Source organism: Gordionus sp. m RMFG-2023, chromosome 2 (assembly GCF_954871325.1).
Source record: "Gordionus sp. m RMFG-2023 chromosome 2, tfGorSpeb1-WG-v2, whole genome shotgun sequence".
Classification (NCBI taxonomy): Eukaryota; Metazoa; Nematomorpha; class Gordioida; order Chordodea; family Parachordodidae; genus Gordionus; species Gordionus sp. m RMFG-2023.
Genome location: NC_088776.1, coordinates 41,046,317 through 41,059,944, shown reverse-complemented (window position 1 = coordinate 41,059,944; position 13,628 = coordinate 41,046,317). Strand labels below are relative to the sequence as shown.

At 29.2% G+C, this 13,628-nt stretch overlaps 1 protein-coding gene across 1 annotated transcript; it reads right to left on the bottom strand.

Annotated features, from left to right (window-relative positions):
- Window positions 1-2,945: 2,945 nt before the first annotated feature.
- Window positions 2,946-3,712, bottom strand: LOC135924991 (uncharacterized). Its single transcript, XM_065460122.1, has 3 exons — window positions 3,609-3,712; window positions 3,206-3,560; window positions 2,946-3,163 (listed from the first exon to the last, which is right to left on the bottom strand). Exons 1-3 carry the CDS (start codon window positions 3,615-3,617, stop codon window positions 2,946-2,948), a joined length of 582 nt encoding a protein of 193 aa, XP_065316194.1. The 5' UTR covers window positions 3,618-3,712.
- Between the last annotated feature and the right edge of the window lie 9,916 nt (window positions 3,713-13,628).

Genomic DNA, 13,628 nt, shown 5'->3' with positions numbered 1-13,628 from the left:
ATTGTAATAATGAAATCATTGTGTAGTAATCCATTCATTAGAGAAGGCCATAAGTCTATTTCAAAAAATCTACAAAAGGTAAGTTTATTTATATTATGGATTAAAACCTTTTTAATTTTAGATTCTGGATTTTTTACTAATATAATATCTTTTTTATTATTGGATATCGTGATTATTTTTATTATATATAAAATTAGGTTACACCAAAGATGATTAAAAAATCCAAAGGTTAATTAACAATAGGCCAATCATTATGTCACTCATGTCGCTTATATTTGATAAATATGGAATCCATTGAGGATATATCTGAAAATGAAGAGCCCGAAACCATCCAGTTCAACTTTGGATATAATAAATGTATCGCTAGAAGAAATAGGCCAATCCCCAATAAAAAAGAAAAGAATAGGAGAAAAGAAATATCTGCAAAAAAAAATAACAAAAGCATTAAGTCAAAACATATTAAGAAGCAGCCTTCCTGAGTTTGATATACAAAATAATAAAAATGACGAACTTCTTCAAAATTTAAAACATCATTATCCAATTATTTCTAAGGAAAAAAAATATCAACTTCTTACTATATTGCCCCCTTCTTGGACCTCTAAAAAAATTGAGATGGAGTTCAAAGCCACGAATTACTTGATAAGAAAATCAAAAAAACTAATAGAATTAAAAGGATTTATGTCATCTCCCAATATAAAACCTGGGCGAACAATTGATCAGGAAACCGTGAATATTATTGAAAATTTTTACTCTTCTGATGAAGTCAGTCGCGCGATGCCCGGGAAAAAAGACTATAAATCCATAATGATCAAGGGGAAAAGAGAGCAGTTTCAAAAAAGATTAATTTTAAACAATTTAAAAGAATTATATGAACGATTTAAAGAGAGGTACCCGATAATTAAAGTTGGATTTTCTAAATTTGCAGATTTACGGCCAAAAAATTGTATTCTGACTGGAGCCAGTGGAACACACAGTGTATGTGTTTGTGTAATTCATCAAAACTTTAAGCTTATGTTTGTAGATTATAATTTGGCAAAACTATTAGCTATGCCAGAATATCCATTACATAACTATAAAAATATTTTAGCTCAAACAATATGCAATCCAGCACTCCCTATTTGTTATTTAGGAGATTGTAACTATTGTCCAGGCACATTCTCAATTAAAAAACAATTAGATGTTCTATTTGCTCAAAATGACATAGATCATATATCCTTTAAACAGTGCGTGTCTGTTGATAGAAGTAATCTGGAAACAATAACAAAATCTTCTCAAGAATTTTTAATTTTTTTTAGAAAAAATTCCACCTATGTTACGTCATTCCTTTATCGCTACCAATCAGTCATCATATATTTCAAAACTTAAACATTTTTTACAACAAAATGAATTTGTGATTTCTCTGAAAATTATGCCTTTGTAATCCAAGACTCTGTTCAAGGATTTCACTGGAATAATAATCAGGCCACTATCCATCCTATGATAGCATATTATAATAACAATATAGAAAACCTTAATTATGTGGTAATATCAGAGTCACTTCAACATGATGTTATTGCAGTACATTTATACCAGACTGAAATGATAAAATTTTTGACCAATCATTTTAACAAAAAGCCATGTAAAATCTATTACTGCTCGACGGATCGGCTGCTCAATATAAAAACAGAAAAAATTTCATAAATCTGTGTTATCATGAATCAGATTTTGGTGTAGCAGCTGAATGGCATTTTTCAGCTACATCTCATGGAAAAGGTCCATGTGACGGCTGGCGGAACATTAAAAAGATTAGCAGCACGTTCAAGCCTTCAGCGCACCAGTTCTGGACACATTTTAACACCATTTGATTTATATCAGTTTGCAAAACAAAATATGCCATCAGTAAATTTTACGTATATAACCAACGAACAATACAATTTAGAAGAGATTAAACTACAGAAAGATTCAATTTAGCTCGTCCCATTCCAAGAACTCGGAAAATACATGCTATTTTTCCTTTGATTTTAAGTAAATTTAAATCAAAAATATATTCATATGCAAAGGACTTTCAAATTAATAATATCTCAAATGCCGATTTGTCTTTTGCCGATAATTTGTGTTTTGCTGATATTAAAGGATTCGTAACATGTGTTTATGACGATTTTTGGTGGTTAGCCACAGTACTGAAAAAGAATGAAAATACTGAGGAGATATATATTTCCTTTTTACATGCCCATGGACCATCACCATCCTTTTATCCCACAATTGAGGAAAAGATATGGTTGCCCATGAATCAAATAATAACGATAGTAGATCCTATAACAGTGACAGGACGTACCTATAAATTATCGCTTCAGGAAATTCTATTAATAAGTGCAAAATGGGATAAGATTAAAACAAGAGGTATTTTATTTTATAATTGTTTGTATATGAAATTTTGATTTGGAGTCACTTTATCACGCGACTCTTTTATATGCGACACTTTATCACGACGACACTTTATCACTCAGTCATTTGATAACGCGACACTTTATCACGCGACATTTTATCATGATATACTTAAAACTTAATTTAATATAATTGAAAAGTTAAATTTTGATAATATCTCATTTTTTGACTTTTCCGTCTAAATTCCAATATTTAAAAAATTTAAATTAATTTTTTTTATTGAGAAAAACTCATATTTTAATTTACATAAATATAATTTTTTTTAACTTAATTATCATCTTATATAGGGAAACAGGAGACAAGCAATAATTTCCTATTTATACTTTTTATTAATAAGTAACTATAAATCAATATATCACGAGTAAAAAATATAAATTATTTATAATATATTTAATTGCACGAAATATGGGCAATAGCTTTTAAAAATATTAAAGAATCCGACAATCCGTAATTTGAAACACAAATTTGAATTCGTCTTTTTATATCTTCATATTTCTTTGATAAGTACGGTGTTGTTCCCATCACGACTTGAAGATATAGAGCTTATGTTTCTGCATATCTTTTTGTATCCCATCTAAAAATTTCCATAGTGTTGGATGAGAACATTGGTATAGGGATTGAATTCCATAGTGCCACCCTTCAACACAATTTGTTGTTCGGGTGACACCTTCTAACGTGGAATTGTGTTTATTCCATAGTCTTACATTATATAAAGGCGCTGCAAAGTTATTTCGTTGCCCTATAAATATAAAAATTTATAATAAAAAAAATATTTTTTTACTGGGATTTCTACGTCCTCGGATATAGGTCTTCTCAAAGTAGGAAATTAGCTCAGATGAGCCATTCAATTCACCAAATATTTCTGCCAAAGTATCAAATGAGTTTCCAACATCATCCTCTGGGACATATGCAAGAGCCGATAAACACCTACTATACAATCGAAAGTCGTCATTCGACTCATACATCTCTTTTAATCCCAAATCGTTTATTTTTCTATTAACGCTCTCATTTAGATGAAAATAACATCCAAGGATATCTGCGAGTGGATACCCAGCTCTAAACGCATTTATCGGTGCCTGTTCGAAATCCACCAATATTTTCCTCGGATGCGTCCCTGGTAGTAATTGTTTCAGCTCCTATAATAAAATTTAAATTACATCTCTTAAAATATATAATATGATTACTTTTATCATCCTTGCATATGTATGCGCCGTTTTATTTGGTAATAAGCAATATATACCAACAGGATTCGCGCCCGGTGCAATTTGAAAGTGGATGGTATATAAAGTTGGAAGAATATTTCAGGTAAAATTTTAAAGGTACCATCACATATCCATATATCCGATCTTGATAATCCTTCGAGTAGTTCGTCCGTGCTCAACATTATAAATCTTAAATTATCATCTGGCCCAGACTCGTATTTGAGCATATCCCTGTAACATTCCGGATATAAGAAAGTGAGATCCTTAGGGATAGGAGGCAATATAATGGTAGAGATCGATTTTTTATGCCTTTGTAAGGATCGATAAAGGGCAGACTTATTTGGCATAACCATCAAGGTATTATTATCATAATTTAACAATGTTGTTGCATGGACCAAAGAAGGACTAGAATATTCACTTAATTTGGATTTCATTTCTGATATTGCTTTTCCTACATAAGATTTTGAAATGTTACCCTCATGAGTATGATCAAGAGGACCTTTTAAGATATCATTCAATTTTGTTGTAATAAAAGAATGGCATTTTAGAGATTTATATTTGGCGCATGTCCAGCATATTGATTCATTTTTATTTGTCCTAAATTTAGTATATTCGTAATTTTGATATAAAAGGGTAGGTTTATTTTTCGATGTAAATCCTAATTCAAACATTATAATTAATAAAAAAAAAATTCTTTAATATATAATAATATAGAAAATTGAGGTATATATAGAAAAAAAAATATTATTATATTTATGGGTAAATACAAAACCTGAATTTGTACAAATTATAAATCTTTGTGAAAAAACGATTAGCTTAAAAAATATCAATAGATAAACACATTAATTTAAGTGTAGTGTTTTATTGATTTATAGTTACTTATTAATAAAAAGTATAAATAGAAAATTATTGCTTATGTCTCCTGTTTCCCTATATAAGATGATAATTAAGTTAAAAAAAATTATATTTATGTAAATTAAAATATGAGTTTTTCTCAATAAAAAAAATACAAAAAAAATTAATTTAAATTTTTTAAATATTGAAATTTAGACAGAAAAGTCAAAAAATGAGATATTATCAAAATTTTATTTTTTCAAATATATTAAATTAAGTTTTAAGTATATCATGATAAAGTGTGGCGTTAACAAAAAAAATTAATTTAAATTTTTTAAATATTGAAATTTAGACGGAAAAGTCAAAAAATGAGATATTACCAAAATTTTATTTTTTCAAATATATTAAATTAAGTTTTAAGTATATCATGATAAAGTGTGGCGTTAACAAAAAAAAATTAATTTAAATATTGAAATTTAGACGGAAAAGTCAAAAAATTATTATCAAAATTTAACTTTTCAAATATATAAAATTAAGTTTTAAGTATATCATGATGAAAGTCAAAAAATGAGATATTATCAAAATTTAACTTTTCAAATATATAAAATTAAGTTTTAAGTATATCATGATGAAAGTCAAAAAATGAGATATTATCAAAATTTAACTTTTCAATTATAATAAATTAAGTTTTAAGTATATCATGATAAAATGTCGCGTGATAAAGTGTCGCGTTATCAAATGACTGAGTGATAAAGTGTCGTCGTGATAAAGTGTCGTCATGATAAAGTGTCGTGTGATAAAATGTCGCTAGGCGGAAATTTTATATGTTTATTTTAAAATATAGCGTCCTAACAACCATATCCGTATGGGCCGCTTCCTTATTTATTGCCCCAAGACATCATACTGGTTATATTTAATTGATTTTTTTTTATTTTAATACCGATATAAATCATATTTTTATTAAATTAAATATATTATTATTAAGATTAATATAACGCCATCTATATTATCCTTTTTTATTTATAAAAATAATAAAAATTTTAATAAAATTAAAAAAACAAAAATGGCTATCGAGATTTTCATTTTTAGAGAGTATCAACACCAAAAAAATATCCCTTCCCAGGAATGTTAATTTTTTATTTTTACCGGAAATACAAAAACACTTAAAATTTTTTAATTTTTTTTTATATTTTCCAATGTAAAATTTTAAGGGCTATAAAATGATGTATTATTTGTAATTTTATCTTAAGTATTTTTTAAGAAAAACAAGATTTAAGAAATCACGCATTATGCGATTCTCTACTTTGAAGGTGTATATCTTTGGATTTGGTTGAGCTAGCACTCTAAAATTTAGAATTTACAAAAATATACAAAATAAATAACTATCATGCCAAGTTTCGTTTATTTTAAAGATGGTCGTCCGAAAATCGCGTTTTTTTATTCTATTTGACGTGGAATGACCCACTAGCGACAGCTTCAAGCCATTCATGGCCTGAGTTTTGTCCGTATAAGGATTGGAGTGTCTTCAAGTGAGTGGTTAATTCCCACCAGTTTCTTAAAATTAGCCAGAAGGGGTTAAAAAAAGTATTGTACTGTTATTTTAGATTAATATAATTATTATGTGTGCATAATTTTGTTACCATTAAAATGCCATTTTGAAAAATTCGAATAGTTTATTAGTATATAATTAGTCTTTTCGATATTATATGATTTACAAGCTTATTAAATGCAATTTTCAAATATCCCATGAACAAATGAGAATAACCGATTAGGAATTCATATCATATGAATCAATGTATATCTTGTATTCCCATTTGTGTTTAAATTTTATTTGCAGAATTCCTTTGAATCGCCAAAATACAAAAGCCAAAAAAATCATTCAATTAGATATGCAATAGTGAATTTCGTTATTCAACCTGAATCCTACATTGGTAAAAAAACTTCTACAGGAATTTTTAATATCAACTTAAGTCTCTAAGTTGATGGAATTATACAACGCAGACACCACCTAATTTAATAAAATTCAGAGCATAAGTATCGCGATCAATAAGATTAAATTAACTCATTAAAGGGTATATAGGCAAACGCTAGAATAATAACTTAAGGGTCAAATTCTACTCATTATCATATCTATCTATATTTACCAAAAAATAAATAATAACTTTCACGGGTCTAGAAAAATTGCATTAATGCAACAAGCTCAATATATCAAAATTGGCAAAATTTTTAATTATGATGTTTTATTAAAATAAATATTACCTACCTTAAAATCGGGGTGAATTGATATATTAGGTTTCTTTACCCGACATAAATTTTGCCGGGTTCGGTAGAGCCCAAGTTTGGGATATTTATTTTAAAAATGTTGGGTTGGATCCAGTGTGTCCAGACATGCCGATCCCAGGCCCTGAGTGTAAGTCTATTTTATAAAAATTAAAAAAGCTTTGCAGATTTTGATATTTCCTTTATATCTAAAATTTTAAAAATAGATCAAGTTAGGACAGTTTTATATTAATGCATAGGGAGCGAAAATAAGTAAGTTTTGACGTAACCTAATATTTTTTAATTTCGTTTTAAAGAAATCAATCGTAAAATGATTTTTTAAAAAAAGGAAAAATCGGGTCCGAACCTAAATATTATGTGGACTATATTTGGTAGTATCACGACGCACGACAATTCAGCAGGGCGTCAATTCGGCGCGTATCTAATACAGTTGCAATTTATTATAGTATAAAACAAAAGGAAGATTAAATAGAAGTCATTTTGAAGGTCTGTCCTATTAATTATTTCTTCATTTTTTACAAAAATCTTTATTTATTTACCTGTAATATCAAAAAAATAATAAACCAATATTTATACCCTGAATTCTTTTGTGTACGTGAAATTTTGAAGTTGGCGGAACGATTTGAGGATCAATTACCGAAACCTATACCATTGTGTAGCCCATTAATTGATCCTAATTGTATGGGCAAAATAGAAAGTGTTGGCATTTTGCCAAAACCGAAAATAAAAAAGATCATGATCTGAAACTTGGCAATAATGTAGTATTTAATGTGTACATTAATGCAAACTGCATATCCGTAACCGAGTTATAACGGTTTTAAAAACGTGAAGATTTTAGCCAACTTTTAGGCTTAGCCCATTTTTAGGCTTAGCTAATTTTTAGGCTTAGCCGATTTTTAGGCTTAGCCGATTTTTAGGCTTTACCTAATTAGGCTTAGCCGATTTTTTTACCTAAAATCTCGGCTAAGCCGTTTACGCAACACTAGCTATAGACCTTCTTAATTCCAAACATTTTTAAAATCTCATAATTCCAATAATTTTTTTAACTCACTTACCACCTTCCTTAATAATATAACTACTAAAGATATTCCCACATTGGCTCATTAAATTATATTTACAGCTAACATGATAGCTTTTGAAAAACCTAATGATGGAATCCGCCCAATCGCAATCGGTTCATTTTTCAGATGCCTGTTAGCTAAAATTATATCAAAAAATAAAATCCGATACTCATTCTCTGCTTGGCAAATACTAATTAGGATGCGGAACAAAAGGAGGCATAGATAAAGGCTCTCACTGGCTAAGAATCTACCTCCAACATCCACCAACAAACTCCGTTTTATGTAATATCGATTTTAAGAACGCTTTCAATACAATATCACGTTCCTCGGCACTCGAATCTTTTTTCGATAATTTCCCCAAATATTCGCGCTTAATTGACATCTTCTATAACAATAGCAAACCCCTCATCTTTAATGGTAGCGTTATATAATCTGAAGAGGGAGTACAACAGGGCGACCCCCTCGGCCTTATATTCTTTTCTGCTTAGCTAACCATAATATGATGAAAGGTCTTAAATCTGATTTTGATCTCACCTAAACCTATGGTGATGATGGCACCCTTTGCGATAATCCACATCAAATTAGCAAAGCCCTTAACTACCCCGAAAGAGAATGCTCCAAAATAGGTTTAAATTAAATAAAACTAAAACTGAAATTTGCTTTCTCAACCCCGAGATTCCCTTAGATTAATTTAAAGAATACACTATTATCGAAAAAAATGATATCCAACTATTGGGCTCCCCATTACTTAATAATAATATATCCGAAAAAATTATCGATAAAAAGTTCATAAACCACATTAGCTTTTTTACTTATTAAAAAGTGTTTATATCTTCCCAAAATCTTACATCTCTTCCACTCATCCTCCTCATTCACCTCTTCAAAATTTTTCATTCAACACAATATTTGCTTAAAGTCCTTTATGGAAAGGATCTTCAACCTTTCATTATCAGACTTTAATTGGCACCTAGCCCAATTACCCGCTAAACTAGGTGGTATCGACTTGATCCACTTAGAACTACTTTCCTTTTCTCTATTTGTATCAAATCGCCTATCGCTCAATTCTGCGATCTCTTCATTCATAACTCCCTATGATGATCTTCTCTCAGCAGCAATTAGAATCTCCTAACCCCAGACGGTTATATATTTCCTACCGAAATCTCTAACAAATCTATCATCGACCTCATAATAAAAAAATTACAAAATAGTCTTAACCCTACCGAAATCAGCGATATACAACTATTACAAAACAACAATAAATACGGCGGGCATAAATGGCTCGAAGCACTTCCAAGCCAAAAAATACCCCTTGAACCTACCAACCTCTCATAGACGGTATTAGACCTGACGGAATAACCTGCACCCCCTGGTCCAATGGGAAATCTCTTAGGATGCAACCTGTGTATCATCCTTTCCTTCATCAATTAATACAAACCCTCTTACTTGTGGGGAAAATAAAAAAATTAGTAAATATTCAAAATTAAATAACTCTATATTTCAGCCAATAGCCATTTCAACTAACGGCAATTTTTCACAGTCTACATATATTTTTTTTTAAACTTTATCACGAAATTTTTTTAGCATAACAAACGAAAATCGCGAATCCTTATTTCTTAAACAAAAACTAATTATACTTGCTTTTTAGGTACATTTTCATTATTAAATTAAGCTCTTTTTAGAGCCTTCGATACTATTAATATATATTTATTTAGTCATTTTATAAATTTTTACATATTTTTATATAGTTGTTTTAATATTTTAGTGTTTTATCATTTCTTTTTAAAATTATATCAATATCAATATTATCAAAATAAAATATTATTAAAAATATTAAGATTCTCCCTCTTCTAAAAAGCTTTTCCCATGATTTCATTTAAAGAGCTTGTTCAAATGATTTATCGTTTTGTCTGTTCTCGTTGTTTCATAAGTCTGTATCGCATTTGATTTTACACGTTGGTTTGTCCAATCGTTTTTGAGTTTGTACGTTGGTTAGTCCAATCGTTAGCTTGTTATCCTTATCATAAGTTGATTTCATAAATAATTTCGTCTAGTTATCTTGCTTGTCGTACTCCGTTGTTATTATCAATTTTCAAAATTGTTAACATCATCAATCCATTAATTAGGAATAATAATTGATCAAATTGGATATTAGAATAAATGAATTATCCGAATAATATATGGAATTCGGAATAATATATAGAATAGAATCAATTGATTAATCGAATATTAGAATGATAAATCAATAAGATTGTTTTATCAATTTTTCAATGTTTAATTTATTTTCGTGTTTTAGTGTTAAATATTAGTTTTATTTAAGTTAAATAATCTTTTAAAAAAACAGGTTTTAGTTTTAGTCTTATTGGTCTAGAAATTGGTGTTAATTTATCTTTATTTATGATATTTTTATTTATGTCCACCCTTCCCTCTTTCAAAAAATTCTTAGAGTTAGTATCATTATTTAAAATTATAGCATATTATTTTTCTTAACTGGTCTAAATGTCTCCTTATAATACATTTATCTGTCTTAACTGGAACATCATGTCACATTATTTGTGGGTGATCAGGCCTTTATCCCAGTTATCATCTCCTTGTGATAGTGTTATGTTATCTCTCTATTTTATTTTTCCTCTAAGGGTTTTAATAAGTCTCATTTAATTCTAATATCACGATTAAACATATTTTTAGAAGTGCAACTCCTGTTGTGTCATTAGGTGTATTTTCGTAATTAAATAAGAATTTATCAAGTAAAGTATCAAAATCACTCTTAATATTTATTTTCATGTGCATCTTAAATGTTTTCACCATACATTTCACTTGGCCATTGTGGTGGACGTAAGTATATGTTTTAATATAATATTTTATATAATATATTAGAATAGCTACATAACATGAAGGCTTTTCCAAAATAAAATACAAAATAAGTTTTACAAAAATAAGAATAAATTTAACAAAAAATAAGGATACAAAAATATCTTGCGATAACTAGTTTAAAAATAAGTGAAGTTAAAAATGAATATAAATTTTACAAAAATTAGAATACCAAAACAATATTGTGAGAACAGGTTAAAAAGCGAAGTCAATTGATCGATGTTATTTTATTATTTATTTTGGCAATTGATTTATTTTTTTTATATTTCAATTTGTATTTAAATTTAATCGGTGAAAATTTTATATTAACATATTTTTATACATTAATTTGTATTACTTATTTTTTTTATTGTTTAAAAAAAAGATATATAAAGATGAAATTGTTTTTGTTGAAGGGAGATAAAAAAATGTAATTTATCTTTAAAAATAAAAATGTAATTTATCATATAATAAAATTTAAATTATGATTAATAATAAAATGATAATCAATAAAAAATGTGAAATAATTCTCTATGATAAAACGTGGAATTAATACAATTCCAACATGGAGGCCAATATACGTCTGAACTTTGCGTAAGTATTTCAAAATTTAATCTTTATTTTGCAATGTACATTTATTCTATTTCACGCCTTTATCGATTATAATTTTCTTACGATGGATGCTTTGAACAATTCCACATATATGACTGAATTTGTCAAGCTGGATTTCCCCAAATTACGTAGCAATGACAGCGCCTACATAGGGAAATTGCAGAATTTCTTCAACACCAGCAAGATCTCCAACAGAGAAAAGGCCGCTTTATTTCTCCGAAGTCTTCCTGATGACGAATTCAATAATATTGGGGCAATTTGCACTGAGGCAGACTTCCAGGACCCAATGGCCCTGCTTGCCAAATTCAAGTTACAACATCCATCGAAGACTGAGAACGCTAAACTATCATTATTTTATGCTGCAACTCACGGAAAGGATGAGACATTCTCGGCTTAGTCACGCGCGTAGCACGACTCAATAAAGAATATAAATTCAATGGCATTCAGAGAATTATTGAGAAAGTGAGAGTATCTTCGAATTCCAAAGATGTCAGGAAAGTGGTCAAGAGCTCTATGACTATAGAAGACATTTACAATCTAGGTCTAGGGGAAGACATCGCGGAGCCAAGTGGCATCAAGGGCGAGATGAAATTGTTTCATTTGAATGAATCACCTGGTGTACAACAGGTTAATCATATGGGCAGAGTCAAAAATAGTTACGTAACAACAAAACCCATTCAGGACTCTCACGTACACGGTAAATCTCTTATCAAGCAATCCCAGTTCATAAATGACAATCGCCCCGTACCATTTCGATGAACGTTACGATCTACGATGCGATTATTGCCGCGACAAACGATTTGATGAACGTTACAATATACGCTACGATTACGGCCGCGATAAACGATTCGATGGACGGCACAGCAACTTCCACGACAATCGTTTTGATCAAAGCTACGATAATTGTCACTATAACTGCAACCGTTTCGATAATCGCAACGATAACTACTACGACGATCGATACAACAATAGCGGGTACAACGTCCATGGCAATCTCCACGACTATCATTGTGACCATCATCAAAGCCCTGATCGACGGAATGACTGCTATAGAGGTGATAACCGAACCAATTATCCCCGTCGTGGTCAGCACAAACACAATCTTCAAAATATTAATGGTTTCTCGAAATATTCTTCTGAGGTCCAACCAGTACAAAAATGACAATAATACTTACAATACATCTTCTGATTACAAAGATCGTGATTGTCAATTGAATACGAACCATGCTATGAATATCGAAGTATTTGATGATGATGACGACTCAAACACAGACCTTAAATAATATAATCTGCAGAATTTGGAAGTGTACAATCTTAGGGTCAAGGATACCATATATGACGCGTACAACGTGACAGTGAGCATCAACAACATACCCACGTTGATGCAAGTTGACACCGGTACTATTAAATTATGATTAATAATAAAATGATAATCAATAAAAAATGTGAAATAATTATCTATAACAAAACGTGGAATTAATACAATTCCAACACAATTTAAATATTTATAAATTCAAATATCAATATTAACATGTACCCACCATATTGGTATATGTGAAGACTATAGTACAAACCCTTTTATTTTAAAATAGACTAAACAGAATATCCAAAAAGTGCCACATTATAGCTACAAAAACATGACCTTAATGAGATAATCAATCAAATATTTATCAAAATAGTCAATTAATAGAAATCGTTTTTTTTAAATAAAATTATATTTTTACCATAGAATATTTATTGAATTGTTTTTAAAGATCATTTATATAAAAAAAAAGAAATTTCAATAAAAAATCAAATTTCTTAACTAAAAAATAAATGACTAAAATATAAATCAAATTTTTCCTTATAGTACATGAGGCTAGGCATCCCAGATTCGAATCATATTTGGATTTTTTACAAAAAAAAGATGTAGTAGGTAATACATACAAATTTTTTTTATTTTTTATGAGGCTAAAAATAATTGAACTAAATTATAAAATTTGGCTGCCCCTAAAATTCTAATCTCGACGGCCATGATAGGCTGCCCCGTTTGTCTTGATAACTCACATCTCGATCCCACCCTAAAGCTTAGACCATTATTTATAAAGCACAAATTTTCTGAATCTATTTATAATATGCTACTAATTAAATAATATTGTTCAAGTTCGGGATCATTATTGTATAATCTAATGTTGTTAAAAGGCTGGATTTTAAAAATGATTAACACAATATTTTAGGCAAAAATCTTACATAAGACTGGAAACTTTGCTCATAAATGGCTTAGACCTATATTAACGATTTTGGCTGCAATCCTAATTTAAAATTGGCTAAGTCGAACCATTTGACAACACTATAAAAACATGCGGTTAATTAAATAACGATAACAATG

What these genes read in the sequence shown, in the direction of transcription:
- LOC135924991 (XM_065460122.1), bottom strand. An exon ending in CCGAGGACGTAGAAATCCCA is followed by an intron (nt 3,164 to 3,205) that starts GTAAAAAAATAT and finishes TTATATTTATAG; the next exon opens with GGCAACGAAATAACTTTGCA.